The 26,885-nt window shown below is 41.9% G+C and overlaps 2 protein-coding genes across 2 annotated transcripts; one reads left to right on the forward strand and one right to left on the reverse strand.

The window, feature by feature from the left end:
* On the forward strand, positions 1-2,628 carry psmg4 (proteasome (prosome, macropain) assembly chaperone 4). Its single transcript, XM_085137335.1, has 3 exons — positions 1-288; positions 733-808; positions 2,296-2,628. Exons 1-3 carry the CDS (start codon positions 121-123, stop codon positions 2,415-2,417), a joined length of 366 nt encoding a protein of 121 aa, XP_084993461.1. The 5' UTR covers positions 1-120; the 3' UTR covers positions 2,418-2,628.
* Positions 562-26,885, reverse strand: slc22a23b (solute carrier family 22 member 23b). The gene is made up of 10 exons (XM_085137328.1): positions 25,769-26,885; positions 24,253-24,356; positions 22,402-22,556; positions 9,931-10,117; positions 9,582-9,709; positions 8,176-8,278; positions 7,740-7,966; positions 6,780-6,812; positions 6,537-6,660; positions 562-5,769 (listed from the first exon to the last, which is right to left on the reverse strand). The coding sequence occupies exons 1-10, from the start codon at positions 26,195-26,197 to the stop codon at positions 5,349-5,351; spliced, it is 1,911 nt and encodes a 636-aa protein (XP_084993454.1). The 5' UTR covers positions 26,198-26,885; the 3' UTR covers positions 562-5,348.

Here is a 26,885-nt window from a genome sequence, read left to right on the forward strand (position 1 = left end):
TGATCGATTGCTTTGGCCTGCCTTTTTTGCTAAACCAGGAAGTATCCCATGCTGTTTATAGTTAAGCTAACGCGGCCTTTTAGATGTTCATCCAATAAAGAGTGAAACAAAATTGGCAAAATGCAGAACGGTGCGGAATTTGAGGGAATTTCCGTTCACAATTTCTCTGAAAAGATTCTGGAGCAGGTGGTACACTTTCACGTCATGAAGCTCAGCGGCGGGTTTTTCCTTTGGGTCGGTTCGGCTCCGGTTCTGTCCAACTTAGCAGTGTCTATGAGCAGCAAATATGTAAGTACCGCGCAGCACACCTTCATTCACCAAGTACTGGTAAGCTGTTTTCCAGAAATAAAGAATATTGGGTATATTCGTGAAGAATAAGAAACTCGGAATTTAAAAGCGCAGGTCTTCAGGGTTTTTTTTTAGGAGGATTTTCAAAGTTTTTCATAAAGAATATATATACGTTAAAAATTAATTAAATATGAATATTGTAAAACAGCATAATTTTTTTTTTTTAAAAAATCTTATTTTGCTGGGCTTTTTCCTAAATGTATGTTTACAAAATTATTTTTTTTTAAAATTAATTTGGCGGTGTTTGTACACATACAAGATTACAAGTGTTTCTCTATTTCCCTGAGTTGTAAAAAAAATTGCCTAGGCATATAAACAGGTATTAAGTCACTTACATGTTAATTTGGAAAGGGAAGCTAACAGCTTATTTGCTTTTGTCTGCAGGATTCAATGCCATTATCTACATTAGTTATGGGGGACCCATCCAACACAGCACCAAATTCTTTGGCACAAAGATTAGGTAAACACTAGTTTGCAATATGTGTTGTATGTAGGAGATGGCTACAGCAAAGTCTTAAAACGCTCATTTAAGTTGCATGTGCTTCTTAATTGTGGATTTCTATTATATTTTAGAATTGTACCATTGATGTAATTTTGAACCCAGAGTCACTGGCACGCCTTTTTCTTGCATGTGTTTTGGTGTCTACTTGATCTTCCTTCCTGAGGGTCAACAGAGAGAATTGAAACTTGAGTAGAGTGATGCTTCAAAGTAGCGTATCTGTGTATGGAGTAGTCAGAGTGTGTGTTAGTACAATAACTAGTGTAACCGTGAAACGATAGGTTTGAAATCAAAAGTGATATTGCATTTAGTTACAGAAGCAAGGCAAGTCTCAAATCTCCACAAATTCTATCGTCAAACTTAATTACAGCTGGCTTGGAGAAGTGTTTCACACCTCTGATTTGCTGTGGAGTGTTAAATAAAACACTACATTTAACTTGGTTCAAAACACAGCAGCAAAGAATAGCCATTTATCTTTGTTTTGTGAAAACACTTAGCTAATCTCAGTGTCCACTGTAATTTGACGTCCACACTGGAAGACACTACGTGATATCACTGAAACTCAGCAGCTTGCAACAGGTGAAACATTGACAATGTGAAGTGAGTAGGAGGCAACTAACCTATTTCAGTTTTGAGGTGACTGGTTAATGTAACTACCAGTGTGAACAAAGGACTGCTGGTTGACTGTTGACTCAGTGTCAACTGAGTGTTGACTCATTAGCAGTGTACCTACACAACGAGAACCTGGTATGCTAACTAATGTTGTAGTATCTATTCCTGGAAATGTGCAGGGTGATGCAGAGGGCAATTGTGAGGCTGAACATGGACGTCTTTTTACCTGCCAGCTCATGACTGGGTAGATTTGTCTGTGGAGACTCTATTATACAATACGACAACTTTGTTTGTACACATGCCTAATGCAAAGTCTACAGAGATGACTACTCATCTATGGTGTCTTAACCACATAATGTTGCCTTGACAACTAAACAGGAAACATGGGATTTTTTTTCTCACCCACAGCCAATGAAATTAAGGAATTGACTGGCTGAGGCATGCTTGTAAAGTCTGCAGGAAGGCAGAACTATAAAATATGTGCATAAAGAGCTCAAATTGTCTGCCAGGGAGTCCTTGTGACAGTGGGACAGTCCTTATAGGCGTGTTATAGTTTCATATCTAACTAACCAGAAGTCGGGATTCCCGAAAACAATTTTGTGACTATTCAGACTCAATACACGTTGTTCAGCCAAACTGTAACCAGACCTCAGAGAACAATAACAGGATTGTCTGCAACTGATGATTAAGTCCTTGTGGTCTTTGCAGCTATGTGCTAAGTTTATAAGTCTCTATAGACATTAGAGTTGGGCCACTGCTGACCTTAATCTATTTTTACCATTTCGTGTTTTGTGTGAACACAAAGTTAACCAATGTTGTGTCTCTCCATATTTCAGCAAAGAAGACCAAAAAGCAAGTATTTGTCAGTTACAGTCTTCCAATGACAGATTCCAGCCTCAGTCTCTTGGTGGAGAACAGGATCAAAAAGGAGCTGGAGCTGCACCCTGAACATTTTTGAGCACATGTGACCCTTTGTAGGAGGAGGGCAGCAGTGTAGTACTGGAGTCATACTCAAATGCAATAATCAGGACAAACGGTCACATCAAGTGTTTTTTTATTGACAATAAATTAAGTAGTTTATTATCAAAACATGTACTATAGGCCTGTGGCTTTGTCTGTTTGTTTGTTTTTTTACAAATCCATATTAAAAAAATAACACTTAGAAAACAGCATTAGTGGTTGAGTTTTTTTTTCCTTCGGTTTTCTTAGAGTATTTTTTTTACTGTTGAAAACATACAAACTACCAAACCATACTGAATGTCTAAAATATGTGCTGTGTACTAAATATGACTACAAAAATGGAGGATGCTCGGGTTCTGGTGTATCTGCACAAAAATGCTTCATGGGATGGTTAGTCTATTCAGTGTGCTTCACAGTCTATAAAAGTAAGGTTATGTTCCATATTTTATAAATGAATGGCACATGTATACATACCTTAGATTTTTATGCAGTCCTAAGGGATACCTATATAATAAAGTGTATAATGTACACCAATCACAACTAAACCAGGTCTATGCAGACTATGCTGCTCTATTCTAATCTTCACACATCTCAAAAGACTGTAAAATATTGTGCTTTCTGTCTAAAGTTACACACTCTAGGAACAGGATTACAGTATTAGCACAGTACAGAGAACGAGGAGTGAGTTTGGAAATGTTTGCTAATTAAGGAGGTATTTCAAGCAACAAAACTTTCCCTTGGCAGCATGACAAAAAATAAATACAGTTTTTTTTTTCTTTCATTACATCGTATCTTCTCTGTTTTGTTAACAGAACAGAGCGATAAAGCCATTTAAATTGCTGAGGTGCATCATAAGACATACAGTAGTGCACTAGCAGGTCACGCTCATGTCCATTCAGCTCTCAGATTTGTTTAACATTATGCACAAAGTCTCTGTAGGCTACACATATGGTCTGCGAGAAAGGTCTCCGGCTGTTCGTCTTCCAACAACCATCATACGCCAGCATCAGCAGTAGTAACGCTTCTTTAAAAATCAGTGTCCACACTGACCTCTCAGCTGAGGATAAAGTGCCACATTGGACTTCATATAAAGAGACCACAAATGAGCAAGTACTTGTAGCACTTCACAATACAGCCCGCAACTTATTGTCCGGTTTCCCAACATTTACCATGTATTATTTAGTGAATTCAAAGTGGATTTTTTGTGTGTTTGTGTGTAAGTCCTTGGAACTGGTTTGGGCATGGGCATCATTAAAGGAGGGTTCAATATGAGTTCTCTTTCTTTTATAGGTGCAGTTCCTGGCACCTTGGTAGTCTCTTGCAAACCGGGCAATAGCTCCAATGTTGCCTACAAATACTTGCTGGTTCTGTAAAATGTTGTTACAGTAGATTAAGGGAGTTTAAAGGAAATGAGAAACAAATTGTACATTGAGCATTTTAATCTTTGAGTACCTTTCAAGTGTTTTAACAGTAAGGTCGAAATTTTATCTTTATGAAATGACAATTGGGGGTGTTTTAGACTAAAGGCCAAGCGTGTAATACCTAGTATTACACTGGGTATGAGGTATATTAAAGAGTAGCCTAACATCCACTTATTTTTTGATAATGCAGTATTATTGTGGGTATAGGCTATGAGATACAGTATGCTGGCCTCCACTTCTGACACAACAAATACCTAAAAATATCCACAGTGTAATTCATCCGTCTTTGTATCCACTTACAGAGGGGCCTGTCCCAGCTGTCATAGGGCAAGATGCAGGGCACACCCTTGACAGGTCACCAGTTTATCACAGGACTAACACAAAGTAAATGGTAAATAGACTGGTTCTAAAATAGGGCTTCTCTACTTGAGAACATCACTCTTTCATATTCACACAGGGACTTTTTCTCTAGATCTAAGTGCTTTCTATCAAACATTTTTTCATGTTAGGAGCAACTTGGGGTTCAGTATCTTGCCCAAGGATACTTCGGCATGCAGACTGGAGCAGCCAACCTCCAACCTTCTCTACAGCCACCAGACAACCATTCACACCTAGAGCCGATTAAATTTGCTGATTAACCTAACCCTATGTGTGTATGTCTTTAGGTTGTGGGAAGAGTTCCCAAAGAGAGCATGCAAATTCCAGTCAGAAAGGTCCCAGACTGGATTTGAGCCTAGATACTTCTTGCTGTGAGGCAACAGTGCTAACCACCCCACAGCCTGTTTAGTTTTTTCCTTTAAAACTGCTAACTGTTGACCCATAGTTTTACTGTACCTGTTGGTAAGTATTGTAAGGTACTGAAAATTACACTGTCAATTGAGAATTACTTGATAAATGCTGGGAAATTGCACAGTGAGTCACATGTTGTATTAACCAATGCTACAGAACAAAACAAAATTAAAAAACAAAACAAAACATTTGTGCCCTTTTCATGCAAAAAGATAGTGGCTTTAGCCAATCCCTGGATCTCCAATGTGTTGGCTGCAAATCACAAACACTTGATTGTGTCTCTGACATTTAGTGCAAAATAACTTACCTACAAAGAGATCTAAGATGTAGTGAAATCCAGTTTCAATGAGTCAAAACTACAGACAGTAAACTCACAGAGCACACGTTATTGAAAGTTATTCTGCTGTACTTTGTCTCTCCACTTGTGTCTGCTTGTACCCTCGAGCAGAAGGTGGCTCAAGAAAATCACCAACACCACTGAAGACGCTCATATTATCTGACATACACTGACTTCAATACAATATATTTTTGGCAACTCCTGAAGGAATCATAGTCACTACAAATGACACAAATTTACTATCATCATCATCTGAATCCTCAACATAAAAAGAGTTCATATGAACAATTAGTTTCCCTTAAAGTACAGGAAGTTCAGTCATCACTTGCTCAGGTTAGTGCTTGGAGCAGTTATTAGCACAGAAGACAACTTGCAAAGCTGCTCACACTCCATTGGCTATGGCATGATTCCCGATCACCTCCCCACCAGTTGCAAGGGCGTATGAGGCAGGTACCGCTGCCAGAGCGGTGGCTGCTGCCACTGTAGCGCCCCCAGTGGCTGAGAGATGTAATGGTGTGTCATGAACACGGGAGTAGTCCCTATCACTCTTGGCGAGAAGGAGGTGCTGCTCTCCCGGATGGAGCAGGGTCTGACGGGTAAAGGTCTCTCCATCAGCCAGGCTCTCCGGCAGTGGCTGTCCCCGTGGCTCAGGCAGCAGCAGGAGGCAGATGATGCACAGCAGGGTGCAGCAGGCAAAGATCACATGATGCAGGAAGTAGCCCTTCTGGTTGTGGAGCTCCATGATGGGTGCAGTGAGCATGCCAAAGCCAGCGCTAGCCAGGACCAAGCCCAGTCCTCCACCCCTGCAGAAAGAGAGGTCAGAGCTGATTTATTTCCAAGGTGTTCTGACGCACCTTAAACTAAAAACAGCAGCATTCTATAAGCATTCTTCATACAACAGGATTGGGACATCATTAAAAGTTGACTTCTTATTTTTTGAGATATAAACATGGTCAAATAATGTTAAATGGACTGCTTCTTATAAAGTAGCTTTCTACTACAGGCCTCACTTAGCTTGTCTCATGCAGCACTTTTTTAACTAGGCTTTCTAACCTCCTAAATTACCTAAATTACTTCCTTAACATGTCTTGAAGGTCTCCAAAGGCCTGGTAATGAACTAATCATTTGATTCAAGTGTGCTGACCCAGTGTGATATCTAAAACCTGAAGGACGCCAGCCCCAGGATACATCCCACTTAAGAGTATTAAAAATGGCATGCTTTATCCAGCCACTTTTATCACTTTCTTAAGCTGACAACGGTCTTCACTCAGCATCTGGTCAGATCTGTTGATCTGAACCTCCTTCATAACCTCTTACAGCCCTTTTTCCATAAAGCCACATTTTCACCAGTTTTCCGTGGAGCCATTGTAATCAATAATGTGGCACACATTTTTCTTTCCAAACAGCAAACACTTGTCAGTCATAAACACACCACAAGAGGGAGCGAATATGCAATTTAAGAACAAAAGCTATGTGCAGACACTGTCATAATAGACAATATATTTTTTTAAGTAATAAGACTGTTTGCTTTCATAAGGTGTGTGTTGTGTTTATGACTATGCAGGCTCACCTGATGACAGTAGGAGTGATTTCAGCACAAAAGAAAATGCTGAGTGTGCTGACAGCATGAGAAGAGAACATCCCAATTATGGAGAAGGCCACAGAGAATTTCCTGTTAAGAGTGTCTCGCAAAACTGTTCAAAAGAGAGGAAACAAGCCATAAAAATCAGCAACAACAAATGTAACATGATTCCAGGGACATAAATTACATTTTAATTGTTTTAGATGATAAATCTCGTAACTACAAATGTACCTGTGTCATGGCGAAGGCTGTACTTCCCAATCACTGGATTCCATTAGTGAGCATTGGAGAAAAGAGAGATGTCATTAGTAAGCACGAAGAGCAGCACAGCACTGACTCAAAACAAGCAGAATAAAAGCCTTCAGGAGAACAGTTTACCGCCAAAGCCTGAAATAATGACTACATGCTGCAGATGTAGGTCAAAGAGGAAGAATGAGGGGAAGCTCCTATTAGAATCAAGGTTGAGCTGCAGTTGGTACTGTTTTAATGACTAAGGGAAGGAAACCGACGTGTTTGAGAATTTCAGCAAAAGTCTGGCTAGCATGGCTAAACCTTTTCAGTTACAGTTCTCAAGCTAACTGCACGCACAGCATGTCTGACAAGCTTCAAAGTCGTCAAACTGTCAAATAAACAACAGGAGGAGGGCACAACTAATTTCAGGATTAAAGCCGATCCAAAGAGTTTCAAGGATATATTCATAGTATTTTCACCAGTAAAAACAAGAGGTGAAAAGTGTAAAGACCGGATTAACAATGTTTCTATTAGTTTTGAGAAGAGCGGCTAAAGTTAGCATGCCTAGCTAATAGCTTGCTACTTATTTAAAATATAGTTTTACTTGGAAGGCAACAGGATAGTATAACATTACAGTCATGGTGTCTGTACAAAGTTGTTAGTATTTTAGACCTTTACACCAAAGTTTTGTTTGAGTCAAACTTTACAGTAACTTTAGTAGCTATAGAAAAATTCTGAGTAATCACTTTTATCCTGTGATAAAACCCTTCTGTCATGATGGTGTTGCCCCCCCCCCCCCAAAAAAAACAAAACAAAACAAAAAAAAAACATGGCCGTAGATGCATTACAGTGCATCTATGTAACAAAATGTGATTGTGTAACAAAGGTGATTGTGGTTTGGAGCTATATAAATAAAGTTGATTTGAATGGTCTACTTGTGCATTTTTTTTTATTACTTACAGTTAAGCAAACCCAGCTGCAGCAGTGATGCCAGGGCTGTTATGATCATGAATGTGAGCAGCCCTCCACGCCGACCCATCAGCCCAACCGCAGGGCATAGTGCTAGACAGGTTGCCACGGCGATGCCAGCCATGGTGTAATAGTCAGCATGGCACAAAGCCGTGGGCTGAGCCTCGGGGTCCATCATACTGCGAGCGAAGCAGTGGTGAATTCCATAACCTGTCAGACTGTGCATCAAGACAAAACCACAGAATAAGAGAGTGGCCAATGAGGTGCACCCTAAAACATGCGTCCGCCACAGGGCACGTGAGGTTTGAGTATGTCTTCATTCTCTGGAGACCAGCTCATGTGTAATTCATGCTCTCAACACAACGGATGTTGGCTGTTATTAGCAAAGGAACTGTACAAGCCGGGACGACAAACGCAACACACTTACGAGTTGACACACAGCACCACAATGTTTTTCCACAGGTTCCTGGTGCTCATCATCTTGACAATGCAGCTCCTCTGGGGTTTCTTGTGCAGCTCCTGCTCCAGCTCTGGTAGGAAACATGAAATGCACACCTTGAGACCTTTCCTTTTCAGGTGGTAATGAGCACCCGGCCATAAGGGATCTCTAGCACGGAGAAGCTAAAGAGCTTTGGGGGGGCTTTAGATAGATGTAGGACATCCCTGTGATTACATCATCATCCCTCTGACTGCTTGGCTACTGGGAGAAGCAGCGACAATGAATCAAACACCAACTCGGGGGAACAAGAAGTGTCGTGGCAGATAAAGGTGAGACACGTTAAATCTGTCGCAAGACAATTAATAGCCAGGGATCTCATTTATAAACATGGCGCATGCCGAAAATGAAGTCTGAAAAAGGCCTGTGCAACTTCCCACGCACAAGTTGGGAGTTTTCAAAGGCAATCTTGACGGGAGAATGTGCACACTGGTACAGAGTCCGACCCACACTTATGAACATTTTGGAGACAGACAGAAATTAGCAATGCACATTGTGAGGTGCTAAATTAAAGGCATGATGTAAAAACCAATACATAACACTTCCTCATACGTTAAGTATGATTTCCTATAATGTAGTACTTATGGATCTACTTTATCATAAATATTGAAATGCCAGTGAGCCATGGCAGCACTGAGATGAGCAGAATCAAATATTTCTCCAACTCAACATCATATTTTTCATCATCCATTACACTAAATATCATCACAAGTTATTATAAAGTGGGCCAAGTTCACCACAGCAAAACAGCTTTTTGAGGGCAGAGTAGAAGACTGACTGAAGTGCACACATTTCTATACTGCCCATGATTTATAAAGGGAAGCTTCTGAGCTGGTGAGCATAGGCATGCTCTATAATTATTGTTGTTATTTTTTGTCCACACCATCTCAGCTTCTCTGCTCAGGTATAGTATGGATCCTACACATTCTTTTTAAATGAGACCCCAGGTGCTTTGTACTCAACTGAGATTTACAGGATAACAATGTTGTTGTTAACTGACAGTGCACATGCTCTCAGCACTATTTGGAAGTCAGACTTTGTGTATATTATAATAAAAAACCATTAACAACCTAAAGGACTATGGATCTTCACCTTATTGCGTTTGCATTTCATCATATCAATGGTCTGAGCAGTTTTATATGCATGTCAGTGTCTTTGTATTCGTTGCTTGCTCATTTCATCACACCGAGCAGCAGCTGTAATGTAACATGCTGCAGACAATTTAAATATATTGCAAAGTGAAGAGAATTGAAGGAAACCAACAGAAAGAATAGAATTCGTGGCCCAGTGGTTGTGGGATCTTTCATCTTCTCGCTCCCTCTTGAATTCATCCTCACCTGTAAGAACTCCACTTGGCTCAGTTGTCATGTCAACTTGGTTCTTCCTGGCGATCCGCAGCATCATGGCTTTGGACCGCCGGTAATGCTGGGTGGCCAGCAACCAGCGCAGGGATTCGGGAAAAATCCTGTAGAGGGAGTGAAAGAGGGGGATAGCGAGGAGAAGCAGACAAAGGATGAGCAGAAGATTTGTAAACGCAAGAAAGAAACAAGTGAGGGGCAGAAGAAAACAAGAGGAGAAAGAGACTATTGTTTGTAAAATCAGAGCGAGCTTGTGTGGTGCTGTGTGTACTGTACAAGCCATCGCCTGGCTCAGAGCTGTGGATTTTCTTCAGAGGGCGCGACTCACCAGACGTATGGCAGCATCAGAACGAAAGGACTGATTATGACGATCTGCAGGACCTGCCAGTCATCCCGGTTTGGCCAATGGCGACACAGAGCGGCCACCCCTGGCATCAATAGCTGCCCGCCCACCATAAGAAAACTGGCCACCATAGTCATGGAGAAACGCCAACCTGGCAAACACAGCTCGATCCCTAAAATAAAAAGATAAGCACGAGAACAAAAAGACCTCATTTTACAGAAAACATGGCTTCCTGTGGTGTCAGTGCGCCACGAGAGGCGAGTAAATTATGTATGCGCTCCGTGTGTTTGGATGTGATTACCATTATAAACTTGCAGCTGTCTTAATGGCCTGAAAGAGCATGTGTTTGTTTAATGGTGAGGTAGGCACTGAATTTCCTGTCATGAATTATAGAACACTTATTGCTGATCCTTCCCCTGAGAGCGCACTAGTTTAACACCAGACCTCTTCATTAAGTTAGGATGGACTGCATGTGGAAGCGTGTGAGTGAGTTCAGCTGCTCGGTGAGCTTTTCGCTGGAACCGTCTTTTAAGTCCTTCCCACGTGACTGGGCTCCTATCCTTTCCCCTACTGCCTGTAACATGGAACAGTCCAGATGGCCTGGCCCATATGGCAAGGGCCTTTTGAAGGTGACCATTGTTGGTGGATGAGAAGAGAGGAAGGGGGGGATACTCACTATACTCACTAACCTGTACTGTCACTTGTTATTGTGAGGCAGAGAGAGAAAGCTGGGCTGGGGGGTTGACAGAGTAAAGAAAGTAGAGTAGGGACTGAATACAAATTACCTAACCCTTCAAAAGTCCCTCCATTCATCAGTGGAATCACCAGAGGAATGATAATAAAGACTGGTGTGAGAGAGAGAGAGAGTGAGAGAGTGAGAGAGAGAGAGTGTGTGAGAGAGAGAGAGAGAGGAAATACAGAGAAAAACACAATGAGGAAGAAGGAGGCGGGATGGAAAGATGACTAAGATTTTCAGATAAAAGAATGAAAGGAAAATGATTCAGCTAGAGTTTAAAGGTATTACTGAAATTCCCTTGAACTGTTTTTCTTCCTTAGACCTGAGTCAAAAATCTTCCCACAAAAGGACCAAGACAGATGAAGGAAACTGCACTGACCCATAATCCTTAACCTGGCCGTCTGCTTCTACTTTTTCTAGCCAAAAAGACAGTGTGAGCCTGTCTCTGGCCCAGTGATGGGAGCAGTATACAGCTTTTCACTATTTTTTAACGTAGTGGTCTAAAAATATAGCATTAAATGTAAATAATCAAATCCAAATGTTTCCAATGTAACATAATAATAATAATAACTTTGTCTCAAATCACAAAAAGGAAACTGAGAAGTCAAACCACGAGCCAGCGTTGACCCAGGATGTGAATGTGATGGATGCTTAGTTACACTTCTGCTGATCGGCTTTATTTTCATATCGGTTTCTTGTCCTGTGTGTTTAGTAACCACACGCTGTTCCCAGATCTCGGTCAGTCTGTACAATTAAAACTGCACAAATCAATAATTTACTCAACAGCAGATCGAACGACTGAGTCTAATGTGAAAGAGGTCGCTAATGGTGACAAACAGACTGAGAAAATCACCCAACTCTGCTTTTTATATCCACCCTGCTGAGCAATTGGGCATTGTTTATCCCAGAAAACTCAACCCTGTATAAGGCAGCAACAGGTGGCCATTATTAAGCTTCAGTTAAGCTCTGTGCACTTCATAGGAAACAAGACCAAATGACAAGGATGATGCAGCTAAAAATACAAGTCGCTGACTTTAAATAAACAAGCTTTGTTTCAGCAGGATATGTATACTGTACGATAACTCATTACCCAAAACAACAGTGAATGCAACTTCAGCTTAAAGCATTTGCCTTAACCCATGTCAAGCCATCAGTGCTAAATGTGTCTAATATGTATTAGCTTCTTCTTCTCCTTGACTGTTTCTTAATATCCAAGTATGCAAGTTTTTACTTGTTTACATGCTAGTTTGTACCTGGAAAGTTCATTCGGGAGTCCAGACTTCCCGAGGACGGGAGGATGCAGTGCGATCATTCACAATTGGAACGGCAGTGATGGTATTACAGTTCAGGTCCAGTGTGTTTTTACCACATTTTCACTTTAATTTCATTGTGATTTTTATTTACAATATACATTTTTCATGATACACCTAATTACTAGATTTTAAAAAAAAAAATCATGTTTAAAAAACTGGCTTTAAGCAATCATGCAGAATGCTTGGCTATAAAAGGTCCATCCATGTGAAATTATTTGGCAAGATTGCAGTAAAAACTGGACTGATTTCTTCATTAATTTACATTGGAGTGATCTGAGAACATGGTAAAGAGTTGTTACATGCCAGAGTACATTGCTCTCTTCTTCTGTTGCTCCTGTCTTGCAGGTGTCAAGCCTCCACCTATTGGCCAATTCAAAGTTAATTGGTCAGGGGGGACGCAACACAAATGGAGGCTCGTCCAGGATTTGAACCCAGGATCTCTTGTACCTGAAGCGAGAAGCATACACCTAGACATGATTCTAGGGGTATGCCACTGTTCTAGACATGCTACCTACTATAATATAAATTTTGTCTTTAGCTAAGCACAAACAAACAGATCATCTGACTCCATCTTATCTTGTTCTTTGCATCCTTTTCTGTCAAATCAAACCCTTCGCATTTTGTATTCTACAGGTGTGTCGAAATACAAAAATTCGCTTTTGTAAGGTTAAAAAGTTTTGTTTGTTAAACCTTAATTTGCTTTACTTACAGACAACACTAAACACCAAACTTTATCATCTGGAAACATAAAATTATCATTGCATTTTTACTCAGCTAGTATGCACATGTAGTCAGTTTGAGCTGCAGTCACTCAATATTACCTCTGTCAATAAGACTGAATCACAATCAAAAAGAGAAAATCAACTGTACTTTGGCAAAGGCAACGTATCCCTAAAGTAACCTCACAAAAAACAGGAAAAAAAAAACCTACCCAACTCTCTGGGGAGGTGCCTGATCCTGCTGACTCTACTGGGATATCAATACGCACACACAAACAGGCATGCTGGCAAGGACCTTTTGTTCCAGCTGAGTGGGTGAATGGCTCTCCTTGTGCTGATTATCTCACTGCCCACTGCCACCCTCCCTCCTGTGTGCAACCCCCCCACCCCATTCCCTCTAGCTCATCAGTGTGGTTGAAGTAGCTCTCACACCCTCCATAAAAGCACCTCCACCCCCAGCACCACCACAGATTTTTTTTATCCCCCCACAGCTTCTCATACTTTGCATCTAAAGTGAACAGTTATACAGAAAGAGAAAGGGTCTGAATAAAAAGAAGCTGATGGAATGGTCAAACTAATTTTCAATGACGAATGGTTGACAGAACTACCACACACACACATACACACACTTTTATGTTGTCTGCTGCTCCCTGGCTAACCTTGCCTCCGGCATGAGAACAGCATGGAGAGACAATTAGCTTCCTAACAGCATGAGCTCAGAGTGAGAACCACAATCTGTGTTTGCGATTATGACGAAGATTTATAGCTCAGCTGGTGATGGGAAAGATATTGTTGAAATTTTGGAAAAAGGGAGTGTCGTGTTCCTGAAACAATAAGCTATACTGGAGCAAAAAAAACAACAAAAAAACAAAACAAAACACCCAAAACGATAATAACAAGCTTTCATTAACTGTTCTTAATTGTTTAACTTACAGAGTTGCTATAAGTTAAATGCCACTGTCAGTATGCTAGCTTGCTCACAATACTGCAAGCTAAGATGCTAATTAGTGCTAAGCATGAAATAGAACCAAGAGAGATGGGATTTGTTAGGTTGTAATTGAACACTAAGAATCGCAACAAACATTACAAATCGACATGAGGCGACCATGCAGTGAAAATGTATGCTATGCCATAATGTAAACAGAATTGGTCTTAGCACTGAACCCTGTGGAACTCCATAATTAACCTTGGTGTGTGAAGAGGACCCTCAGTTTACATTAACAAATTGGAGTCTATTAGATAGATATGATTTAACCCATTGTGATGCAGTACCTTTAATGTCTACAGCATGCTCTAATCGCTCTAATAGGATATTATGGTCAACAGTATCGAATGCTGCACTAAGGTCTAGCAGAACAACCACAGAGATGAGTCCACTGTCAGAGGCCATAAGAAGATCATTTGTAACTTTCACTAAAGCTGTTTCTGGCAGCACGGTGGTTAGCACTGTTGCCGCACAGCAAGAAGGTCCTGAGTTCAATTCCACCATCAGGCTGGGGTCTTTCTGTGTGGAGTTTGCATGTTCTCCCCGTGTTTGTGTGGGTTCCCTCCAGGTACTCCGGCTTCCTCCCACTGTCCAAAGACATGTAACTTGTGGTGATAGGTTAATTGGATAATCCAAATTGCCACTAGGTGTGAATGTGCGAGTGAAAGTGAGTGTGAATGGTTGTCTGTCTCTGTGTGTTGGCCCTGTGACAGACTGGCAACCTGTCCAGGGTGTACCCCGCCTCTTGCCCTATGACAGCTGAGATAGGCTCCAGCGCCCCCCGCCACCCTGAAAAGGATAAGCGGAAGCAAATGGATGGATGGACTAAAGCTGTTCCTGTGCTGTGATGAGCTCTGAAACCTGACTGAAACTCTTCAAATAGTCTATTCCTCTGCAGATGATTAATTAGCTGTTTTAGAACTACTTAAAGAATTTGTTAGATAAAAAGAAGGTTGGACAAACCCCCCAACCCGCTCGGCCTCTTGATTAATTTAAACTAACATAATCATCCTGTTGCAACCAGGTTTCTAACAGGCAGAGTAAATTGATTTGTTGATCAATTATTAATTCACACTTAGTTTTTAGTTTATTTTTTGTCTGTTTGGGAGCTGACACAGTGGGGACTCTGCGAGGATGGGATTGGGGGGGGGGGGGGGTAACAGGAGGAGAGAAGCAAGAGGAAAGAGGAAAGACTGCAATTCTGCTTCCTGGTCCCAACTCTGGATAGTCACGTTTTGGGTGTTTTAATAAATTTGGCCAAATTTCTAGAAATGAGAACTGCTCCATCCAAAGTGGGATGGATGCCGTCTCTCCTAAACTGACCACGTTTCCTCCAGAAAGCATCCCAATTATTTATAAAGCCCACATCATGTTTTTTGGACACCACTCAGACAGCCAGCAATTAAAGGAGAACATACAGCTAAACATGTCACTCCTGTCCAATCAGGGAGGGGACCGACTACAGTAAACTACAGAGTCCAACATTGTTTTGGCAAAGTAACAAACAATTCAATATTGGTTTTAGTGACCTCCAACTGACATAACCCGGTGTCATTACTACCGATGTGAAATATAATGTTATAATTTATTGGATTTATGTTTACCCTTAGCCAGCAGTTTTAAATTTCCCTCAACGTCGCCTGCTCTGGCCCCTACAAGACAACTGACTATGGTTGCTGGTGTCTCTATCGTCACGAGCCCTAGTTCGATCCTGGGAGGAAGCACAAATCCCTTTGGGTTGCGTCAGGAAGGACATCTGCAGTAAGGAATTTGCCGAGTCAAACATGCAGAGCTACCCACTGTTTTAACCCTTTGTGAATAGAAGCAGCTGAAAGTAGCTTTTACTCTACAGTGTGAAGATTTGTGACTCTGCTTTATATGCTGTTTTTTTTGTAAATGGACTGGTACTTTTATAACACTGTTCACCTATTCACACACACATTCATTCAGCACTTTCTATTTTTTTTTAACTAATACATACAGTCTCTCTCACAATAATGAATGTTTTGGGGGAAATGTAGGGTTCAGTATCTTGTGCAAGGACACTTCAACACGAGACTGGTGGGGCTGAGGCTCATACTATCAATCTTCCACCTGAATTTCAATTCAATTCAATTCAATTCACTTCAATCCAGTTTTATTTATATGGCACCAAATCATAGCAGTTGCCTCAAGGCCCTTTATACTGTAAGGTAAAGACCCTACAACAATAAAAAGAAAACAGAAAACAGTCATGCTGTTAGCATATGAGGATTTAACTTAAAATAAAATACCAATTGGAATTTGGACAGACCAAACAAGCACTATGTAGACACCATATGGGGCTCCTGAAACCCCGCTAGGCATTTTTGTGGCATTTTATAGACTAAACAATATTAATCAGTCATGGCACAAATCTGTTTCAGCCTAAGGGGGTGACTTCATAGACAGCTTGACAAGGGCACAGCATCTGAGTCAGCAGAAGTCCTCACCATGAGCTCAAAACTGCACAAACCTGCATAGTGCTTGTCTTTGTCATTTCCTACAAGGAAATCAAGGGGCAGAGACAGAGAGGAAAAGGCAAAGGCATTAACCTTGTTCCACTACTCTAACGCAACTGCAGCCTAATTCTTCTGGGCCCATGCAAATTACATTCACTGAAAATCTTTTGAGAAGGAAATACCAATCCCACTCTAGTATTCAGTAGTGGTACTAAAAATTCTGCAGCTTTCTACAGTTGCTTCAGCGAATCTGCTGGGATTCATATGTTTGATTCACATGTTGACCCAGTTTACGGAGAAAAAGAAACTTACCAAATGTGTCTGTATAAACTTTTCAAATTACTCCTGCAGCATAAAATCCACTTTTCTGCCGCAGTATGCTGCAAACCAGAACATTCAAGTCAAGTCGGAGGTTCGTCAGTACAAGAGAAACTCTTTCGTGTCGAGTCTGAATCAAGTCTGGAGTCCTTATTTTTACTTGAATGTGGAATAGACCTTCGGACACTTTGGGGAGGGTAAACAAGTTATAAATAGAGCTGACTATCAGTCATCATTGGTACTACTGAACATAAATGTATTTCTCCAAGCTTAATTGCAATGCAGGAAGGAACAGTATGTGAAACAAGATATACAACGGCTGTTTAATCAGAACTTACATCTATTAAAGGTGAAATGAAGTCATCGGGCAAACTTAATCAGGAAATAAAGCAGGTGTTAAAAGGAAGAACACGAAGAGCAAATCAATGATGAGAAATAAAACTAAACTAAATAAAACTCTCATAAGCTTGTTAGCGAACATTTGCTTATTTACACATCCAGTAGATACATTTTAAAACTGTGTCTGTGTCCAAAGAGTCCTTGGGGAACTATATCGCTCTTTAGCTGTTAAATGGTGCAGTGTGTTCACACAGAGTGTGCCAAGGTTTTGTTGAAAAAAACCTGCCAGCTGTGGCTAGAATTTGCACTTTGATACTGAGCTAAAACCCACACAAGGAAATGTAGCCTGAAAACAAGGTGAAAATACTTTTTTCAGTACTGTACTGAAGTACCATTGGGCTATACGAGATATCAAAAAAGTACATGTAAATACAACACACCATGAGGCACCGTGCGTTTTGTATTTGACAAAAATATAAAATCCCCCTACGTGCACTGAAGGTGCTCTATATTTGGATATATTCAGGGCTATATGAGAACTACATGGAATGTTCACATGGAACCAACCAGTGAATTTTGTCAATAATTACTGCTGTAAAAAAGCATATTTTTGTACACTTTTTCAAGAAGACTATGTCTCCAGGATTGTTTTCAATGTTTGAGCAAAAAGAAAATAATGCCTGAATTGTAAGTCCAAAATGTAACATCTGTGGATGTTGGATGCTTGGTGGGTTAACCTGCTAACCAGAAAATCCAAATTTCAAATGGAAATACATCATGATGTTACGCAAAACTGGAGGAAGGATCCCACTCCAGTAGGCTGGTTATTATAACTATTAGAGACTTATTGTATGTAAGCATGAGTTGGAACCAAGTCCACCAGGTCTTGGATTCAAACACCCAGTTTCTTAGTTTTGGGTGGCTTACAAATCAGTAACTGCATAAATGGTTTGCAGGCTCTTATTCCCATCAGGTCAGTTAGGTAGTGTAGGGTGTTAGTGTAGCTTGTTACACAAAAGCGGACACATCAAGTTATGGCGTCAGTGTTGTTCTCAGCGTGTAAGCTTAAGCAGTGAGTGAGAAAAAAGGAAAAGGAAAGTGCAAAACGCAAAGGTAACAAAGCGCCTGGCGTCTGACTGAATGCCTCTCTGGCAGTGAGTTGACATGCTTCATTAGATTTTGTTGGTTTTAAAAAGACTGTTTCTCATTGGAAGTATAGCAGCTAATGTAAATATAACCATCTCCTGAATAAAATCCATGGCCCACAACTCAAAAGTTTTAAAAAAAAGTGTGGAACAGAGGTCTATTTTAAATACTTTGTCCAGAGCGTGCATAATGGTCAGCCATGTTTTCACGATGAGGCTCAGCGTTCTCTTCTGAAACAGACAGAATAAGAAGGAAAAAAACACGAGGAAAAGGAAACACTATCCCCTGCAGTTCCCAGAGGACAACTCAGACGAAGGTGCCATATTACAAACTAATAAGCCCGTGCAGAAATTGTGAAACAACCAAAAACGCACTACAACGTGCACGTGAACACATTTATATTAAGCAAGCTTCACGGCAGCTCAGTGGATTTTATTATGTGCTGTGTGCTACAGAGAGATAACTAAAAGATGAGAGATTTTAAATGAGCCTCCAGAAAATGAGCGCGCGATTGTGTGAGTGCTGGTAGTAATAAGGATGATGGGGTGAAAGGGTGAGGGAGAGAGGGAGGAGGAAGAGGATGGTGTGAATGGGGAAGTTGAGGTAAGCAAAGAGGGGGGAAATGGAAAGGGCTGGAGAGCTGCTGGATTTAGAAATTGGAAGTCAGCGCTGCATTCACAGCAGCAGAGGGTGAAAGGAGGTGGAGGATGAGGCAGGCAGAGAAGAGTGTTTTTAGACACGATAATGCAGACAGAGCAGTGCATCCACAGCATGGACAAAATCATCTATAATACAGAGCACGCATGCTACATGCTTATTTCTGCATTTCTTCTTCCTGCTGCATGCTATTTCCAACTCAGCAGTCCAACAGACACTGCAATTATGTGCCTCTGTTGTTCCTCAGCATCTGTTTTTAACAGCACGTTCAGAACACTGAGACACTCTCTATTATTTTGCTTCCCTACTACAGCTCATTGGGTTTGAAATGTAACATGACTTTGGGATTAAAATATTGCCTCTGAGCTTTAATTTGAGAATGTTTACATCAATGATGGCTGTAAACATCTGGCCCCTTTATGCACACGGTTCCCCTGTTATGGCGCAGTGCAGCTGGATAATAATACTGAACATTACAGAATAGCCAGCCATAGGGGGGTTATGATAGAAAAGGAGCGTTCTTGACTGGTTAGTTCAATCACATGACCTTAATTTAGTTTCACCTGCCCCCAGCCTATCAGTGAGCAGTGAACATAGACAACAACTCACACTCACATTCACAGCTAAGGGCAGTGTAGAATCACCAGTTAGAATAACATGCATATCTTTGGACTGTGGGAGTATCAGGGTACTCCACAGAAATTGCTGTTATAGTTTCCGTCTGCAGCCATAACTGATGACTGTTTAAGTGAGCGAGTTAAAACTAGCCTTTTGAAAAGTTCAAACAAAATGAAACGAAATGATTTGTAAACTTGGAAAATGGACGTGTTTATTGAGCCTCTAATTGTCAGCAGTTGACTGAGAGTAAACCATTTTCTAAAGCATCCTTCGCAATAAAAGTTGTTAAAAAAGCAGGAGCTCAGCCTGAAAGCTGTGTGGAGACAGTTTGGATAATCGGTTTGCTTTGACTGCTTTCCACATAAGATAAGATGCAAACTTAGAAAGATTCCCAGCTTGTCCGATCGCCTGGCTTGCTGTGTTTCTCTTGCCCTGCAGGACGTCTTTCCTAGATCTCAGAGAAGATAGCACAGTCACGGCATCATTAAGCTGCCTGGGGAATACCAGGTGCTTCGATGATGAAACGAAAGGAAACGGCCACTTAAAATTAAATCCAAGGTAGCGATTACAGGCAAACGAACAAAACAATATGTCGTTGACTGACTTCACTATTTCTGTCCTACTCTACCTCTCTTGGCAAACAACAGATAATGATACCAGTAGAGTATGAAGAAATTTTCTATTAACAGTTCCACCTGCATGTATGTGTTTTTAGCTTGCAGTGAAGACAACTGCAAACTGTGTTCCACTGTTCTGTTGTCAGGTGTAAGTACAGTATGTAGTCTTTACTGTTAATGGGATGCCAGCATCTATTTTCACTGTCATAGTCTGAGTTCACTTCAAAGAGCACCAATCTGTGGCGGGGAGCCGACTGTTCCTCCTACTGCATGCATCCACACCTCACACAAACACCTTTTTTGTTGCACTTCAAAGTGCATACAGACAATCTGTTGTCTCACACACACAAAAAAAATAATCCCACACACACAGTTACTTATCCCATCATTGTTAGCTTGGAAAACACAAACAAGTGAAACACAGAAAAACTGCCCCACACTACAGACATTTTTCTTTAGTAAGCAGACTGTGAAAACAGCAGCGAAAGGGGTGAAGCAATTCATTAGCCAAGTATAGAAACAGAGGATCAAATGTATGCTGTGTGACATTCACAATGTCAAGTATGTGAGAAAAAAGTGCAAAAATGATAATGAAACAAAAACAGGCTTCTGACTTTTTAGGAACAAGGTGGGAAACAACATCTTTTTTTTAAAATGACATTTTTAAAAATTTGACAGCCCACGAACACGATGCCCCGAGAAAAAGCTGAGCACATCCTTACTGCTTCCATAGGAAATACAAGTATTAAAGCGGGGATCATACTTTCCACGGCTGCGAGTCCACTAGGGTCTGCTTGGGTCCCAGTGATGTACATTTAGTCATCAGACTGTTAGTGCAAGGGTTAGTGTGAAGGTCTGTACACCTGCCTATTTTCTGAGACTACACAGATGTTTCCTCTTCTCTGGAACAAGAACTTGGCAGCATAGCTTAGGTTTGTAAAGCTGCAGATGAACAAACCACAAAACTTGTGAAACAACGTCCTTTGGACAAACAAGACCACATTGGAGATTTGGCCACAGTGCACAGCACATCACCACAAACACCTCATACTAACAGTCGAGTACAGTACTGAAGGAGTGAGGAGATCATATTCTGTGGCCTTTCGTACATTTTCTATTATATCATATTCTTTGTAACGACCCAAACTCCAAGTGGTTATCAGTAATATTAAAGTGAAACCTATTATGTTCATTTCCATTTACACATTTTTATTCTTGGACTTGTTGATTCACTCATGATTCATAGTTCAAAACAACCCTAATTCATCTTATACTGGGCCTTCATGCAGCCACACAGTTCATCTTTTAGCTCCCTTCCCCTCCCTTTAAGACTTTGTTTCCTGATCGTGAGGGGCTTCTGTGCTCGCAGCAGAGCCAAGAGTACAAAAAACTACCCGAAAACAGCATTTTAGAGCAGCCTGAAGCCCGAGCTGTTGTTTTACAGGGATTAATAGCATAGGGACTGATCTCGCTATTTAAAACTTTAGTCATATTTACAATATGATCACCCCCCATTGGAACAGTATATTCGTGCAAATAAGAAGAAGCACAATAGGGAATCCCAATGAGTGCAGTTTTCCCATTTCCATGTCTCCCTCACGACTCCCAGTGTCTTGGATTTAAAAGCCATAAAAACAAATATTCTCATATCCATCACAGATTAAATCTGATTCCTCACAAGGCTCTTGGCAGACAGCTCAGGGGAATCTATTTTGCTTGTTTGTTTTCAAAAGCAGTTCAGATGAGATTTATCCAGGACCCCTGCAGAGAGGGACAAAACCCACCCCAAAGCCTTATCTTCATAATGTATGACTAATCTCACTGTGGCCTGAGAAAGAGGGGGCCAACAGAGCAATGAGAAAGAGTGAGCGAAGCGGTGAAGAATGCAAAGGGGTCAAATTGAAAGTATCTGGTGTCGGTTTTAAAAAACCTCTGACTCTTCTGCAGAACGTGACACAAGGAGAATATGTTTGGAGTGAAAAAACAACCTGACTGTAAAACATATTCCCCTTTAACATTGAGCAACAGAGTATCATGGTGTGCTGTAGCAGCTAACTTTAACAATAAAAGCATATCATACTTCAGATTCAGCCACCAGATCCACTAATGGAAGCTCCTAATAGAGATTCAGGGCCAGGGTTAGTGTTACTACCTATGATGACTTACACCTCAGAGAGCTAAGTAGCCGAGTTTAAGTGCAGTTAGTTTTTCTAAGCGTCAAAGTTGAGTTATATGATTCCCTTGACTGTGTGATGTTTTCCAAAGAGGTCAAGGTGGAGTGTTTAGAAAAGATCAGTTATGCTAGAGTATTTAAACTTCCACCCAAGATATCAGTCAATACATTTAACTGTTGCTGAGTTATGATCAAATTCATTTCGGCTTTAGCAGATTATTCTAGGCTTTCATAATAGCATTACTGCCATTGCCAAACACAGCAAAGGATACACCAGGAAAGAGAACAGAACAGAAAAAGGAGAGAAGAAAAAGACCAAGCAAACAGGCATGAGAAGGTGAAGGCTTGTACTTACTGAGCACGTAGAGGGAGAGAGCAAGGCCCGCCAAGCAGAAACCCTCAAAGAAGCGCAAGGTGCTGAACATGGTGACATTTACAGAGAAGGCAACACTCAGACCAAACACCAGCATGAAAAGCACCGAAAGGATCAACACTGGGTGTCGACCAAACCTTAGAAACAAGAGAGAAAGACAGGGAGATAAAGATGTAGCAAAGAGCTTAAAAACCCAGTCAAACTGAGAAAGAAACGTTTCATGTAAAGTCCGGAGAAAGATAACATTGCATTCATCGTTTCCTTCAGACTCTAAGCATGTCCTGGTCTGGAGGGGCGGGGGAGGGTTAGGAGGTCACTGGGTCAGGTCCCAACTGAGGCCTCATGGCCCGCGTGCTTCTTTACATTGTTTTCTTTACATTGTTGTGCATAGTTGCTGATCCCTAACACAATGCAGGTGCTCATTTTCCCACGATGCCACTCGGGTGGCTTGCAGACGGCAAAAGTGACCATAATTAACTTGGTGACAGTGGCATTTTGCTCAGTTACAAAAGATATTGTAGCATTTAGCTTTGCAGATAGTTCGATGTTTAACCATTAAGGCTCTGCGATACTGTTCTTTAAGCTTCCTACCACTCCTAGAGAAGCTGTCAGACATTTCTTTTTTCTTATTCTCGATAACTCTGGATAAACCACTTTTACAATCTGGTTAATGCCAATTCCACTGTTTGTCTTTTTAGTTTGATTTTGTTGTTATTGATTTTTGAATGGCTTTAAAATCCTCCTCACACAATTTTAGACATTTTTATATATCTAGCCAGCTAAAGATTGATATCACACGACAGTCAACAGCTGATGCTGATCTTCACCCAATCAACTGGTCCGTCCTTCAATAATACACTCACTGGCCTTTTTTTTGTCACCTCACTAGTTCCAGGTTGGACCCTTACACCACCACCAACCTGAGCCATTACATGCAGGATGGATCTTTGCTTTCATGCTGCTTATGGGAAATTCTGACAAGATTTGAATGTAGCAACAGAAACAGGCTCATGTTTCCATGTTCTATTGTTTAATTTCGGGAAATTGTAGCCTCATTTTCCTGTCATTTGCTGACAGCAGCAGTATTCAGCGTGGTCTTCTGCCCGTACAGTCCATCTGTCTCGAGGTTCAATGTGTTATTCAGAGATGCTCCTCTGCATGCCTTGGTTGGAACGAGTGGTGATTTGAGTTACAGTTGCCTAATAATAGCTCTAAGCACTCTGGGCATTCACCTCTGACATTAGTAAGATATTTGCACCCAGGTAACTGACCATTTTCTTTAAACTCTACAAGCTGTGTGGGGAAAGCCCAGCAGATGAGCAGTTCTGACAAGATAAACCCATCTGCTACCAATAGCCAAAAGTCACTTAAATCACCTTTCTTTCTCAATTTGAACTTCAGCAGGTCATCCAGTCCATGTCTAAATGCACTGAGTTCCTGCCATGTGATTGGTTGATTAGATATTTCAGCTAACAGTTAAACAGTGGTGCCTAATGAGTGACCGATGAGTCTATATTCTTTGAGTTTATTGAAACAATAATGCAGCACAAAGACATACTGCAGTGTGTTAAAGGGAAAGAAGCAAGGTTTTAAAAGAATGGGCATGTTTGGTTAATTGTTACTTACACTTTTTTTTCCTTCTTCTAGATATGTTTGACTTTTCTTTGGGAATTTTTTTTCAGCCTGCCTGACCATGTTTTTCTGATTCCAAGCAGTTCAAGCAGTGCGGAGAACACTGTTACCATACTGTTACCACCAAATGCAGATCTTAGTTGTGACACCTGGAATTATCCTTACAGTCTAACAAAACAGACAAAGAAGGAGGCAGCGTACCAGTCAGCCATGACACCCATCACTAGGTATCCAAATATGGAGCCCACAAGCAAAGAGAACTTGGCAATGTGAACCTTCCAGGCCGAGTCACACACTAGGTTCCACTGGAACAGAAACAAAAAGAATGAGAGAAACATAAGTCAGATATTGTTTTCAGAGAAAGGCACTCCCAACATGTTAAAAGGGAATAAGACATCAGGAGGAGCTGAGACACTTATAATATGAGCGCTGCAAAGAAGCCAAAAAAGAAACGTGGGCTTCTCTCATCAGAATCCTGTCAAACTCTTTTCACTCTCTGACTCACTGTGTTGATAATTCATGAAGTCGGACGCATCTGCAAACATGCCACAAACACTTCTGAAATATTCAAGCGTTCATCCCACATCTATATTTATGTGTGTTTCTGAGAGACAGCAGACACAGTGCATGTGGGAAAGCAGCTGTATGTCTGTTATAACAACAATCAATAGTTTCCCACTCTTTTCTCTAAGCCAGTGGGTCAGTGCACACACCGCTGCAGCACTCAGCATCTGAAGTTTAGCCAAGGACACATGCAGAAGCACTACGTGTGCACCGTACTTGTGCATAGAGTTTATTAAGTCTGGGCTTTTAGCACCGCTTTTATCTGAGAAAGCAGGTGTCATTAATGCACAAATGCAGAAGCAACGATCAGCATTGTTGCTTATTAACGTTCAGCATCTTCTTGTCACAAGGATTCAGTTTGGTGGGGTTTTTTTCTGAATTCTGTCTCTGGATTCCAAGAAAAAATAAATAAACTAAGGTTTGAACATAAGCACATGTCAGAATTATCCTGCTTGAGGACCCCGGGGCAAATATGTCAAACAGAGTCTCATTATGCTTCTGTGTTTATTGTGCTTGAATACTGCCTCGTCCCACTACCTGTAGAATAGTATGCTAATGTGATCATTAATGTATTATTTGTGCGCTGTGCGATATAAATGAGTCAACCAAAGTTTTCAGCTATTGTGACACAAGATATGGCTTCAGTATTAGTTTATTGCCATAAACCAGTTGACACTGGCACCAGCAGAGCTCTGGGTAGGAATACTAGTCTTAATGTGTGTGGGAAAACCTCCCATGATGCACTGAGCACTTCTCCTTCATTGGCCTCTTTTGACTCCATCTGTTTATACACAACTTCTGCATGTCATTAACTCTTTTTCAGCTCTGTCCTGTAGTTTGTGTATGTGTTAGGCTCCCCAAGCTCCTATTTTCTCTCTTCTCTTTCTCTCTCTGCACACTCCACTCATACACTCTGGAATTCAGGCGCTTAAGTGTAAGATGTAAAAAGAGTCTCATTATTCTCTTTGAACTGATGTACCAGGCAGCACCAGCTCACTCCAAAGCACAATAAATAAATAAATAAATAAATAAACAGTACGCGGTCAGTGGGTAACGTGTCAATCAACTGTCTGAGGCTGGCAGTAGTGATGATGACGGCAATCCCACCCCCACCCCTGAATAACACTATGGGTTTATGGCGCTCACTCGTTACCTTGGTAACCACATTCTGACTAAGTCCCGTCTGCAGCTCCAGCCTCCACTCCTTACAAGCGCACAGCATTCCGACGCCGTCGCCGTATCCGTGCCCGGTGCCGTTGCCTGTGGGCATCAACGAGGGCGCGATGCTGGTGACGGTGACCGGCGGGGACGCCGCGGTCCAGTCGCTTTCGTTTGCCAGTGGCTGCACGCAAGTGCCATTGGGCTGCGCCAGAAGGAAGTAATCCGAAAACTGACTAAAGCCGATGAACAACGCCGGTATCCAGGTCAGGACCACGAGCTGCTTCTGGTGTTTCCCGAAGCCCCCAAGAGACGGCAGAACGGAGCCGTCGATGTGCGGCAGCAGCCGGGGCGCCGGGCGCTCCACCGGGGTGAAGCCGTTCTCAGGCGTGTGGTCCTGCGCCTCCGGCCGTCCCGCTGCCATTACGACCCGGCACAAAGAGAGCAGCTGTGCGCAACAGCGGGCGAAGCGAAGCCCCCGCTCTGTCGCCCTCCGCGCACTCTGCGTTAAGCCCTTTGACACAAAGGAAGCTCGCCGCACAGATAAAGCCGGTGTACGGCCAACAAAAGCACAAACCCCAAAACACACACAGACAGAGAAAGAGAGACACAGAGAGAGAGAGAGGCGAGGGAGGTCTCCGGTCCGTGCGGGCGCGCAGATGCACCGAATCACCGAGCAGTCGTCCTCATGGCGACGGGACTTGAAGTGACCGATGGATGTCCGAGTGGAGCGGCTGTGTCAGGAGGAGGATGACGCTGTGGAGAGGCTCCCGGAGAGCGGTGGGCTCGGACGGGCATGCTCACGGGCACGGGCTTTGTATTCCATGAGTGCAGCCGGATCCATCCATGCGCCAGGCCCGGTGGTTGAATGGAAGTGTGATACTGAGCTGCATTCAGATCTTCGCAAGATCTGCCGGTTCCTCATCCGCGAGTGCCACAGGTCTCATACCTGTCCAAAACGCGACCCTCTGCAGGTGCGCGTCATTTATCTCCTCGAGCCCAGAATGCGCGTCCTCGCAGACATCACGAGTCCACTTTTGAGAGCGCTGAGTTCAGAGACGCAATGAAGCACGCTGCTCGGTTTGTCACAGTGTAGTCAATGGGACGCTGTG

Source organism: Neolamprologus multifasciatus, chromosome 17 (assembly GCF_963576455.1).
Source record: "Neolamprologus multifasciatus chromosome 17, fNeoMul1.2, whole genome shotgun sequence".
NCBI lineage: Eukaryota > Metazoa > Chordata > Actinopteri > Cichliformes > Cichlidae > Neolamprologus > Neolamprologus multifasciatus.

What these genes read in the sequence shown, in the direction of transcription:
- slc22a23b (XM_085137328.1), bottom strand. Translation starts at nt 26,197, where the DNA reads ATGGCAGCGGGACGGCCGGAGGCGCAGGACCACACGCCTGAGAACGGC. An exon ending in GTCAGAATGTGGTTACCAAG is followed by an intron (nt 24,357 to 25,768) that starts GTAACGAGTGAG and finishes TTTCTGTTCCAG; the next exon opens with TGGAACCTAGTGTGTGACTC. An exon ending in ATGGGTGTCATGGCTGACTG is followed by an intron (nt 22,557 to 24,252) that starts GTACGCTGCCTC and finishes CTTGTTTCTAAG; the next exon opens with GTTTGGTCGACACCCAGTGT.
- psmg4 (XM_085137335.1), top strand. Translation starts at nt 121, where the DNA reads ATGCAGAACGGTGCGGAATTTGAGGGAATTTCCGTTCACAATTTCTCT. An exon ending in TGTCTATGAGCAGCAAATAT is followed by an intron (nt 289 to 732) that starts GTAAGTACCGCG and finishes TTTTGTCTGCAG; the next exon opens with GATTCAATGCCATTATCTAC. An exon ending in TTCTTTGGCACAAAGATTAG is followed by an intron (nt 809 to 2,295) that starts GTAAACACTAGT and finishes TCCATATTTCAG; the next exon opens with CAAAGAAGACCAAAAAGCAA.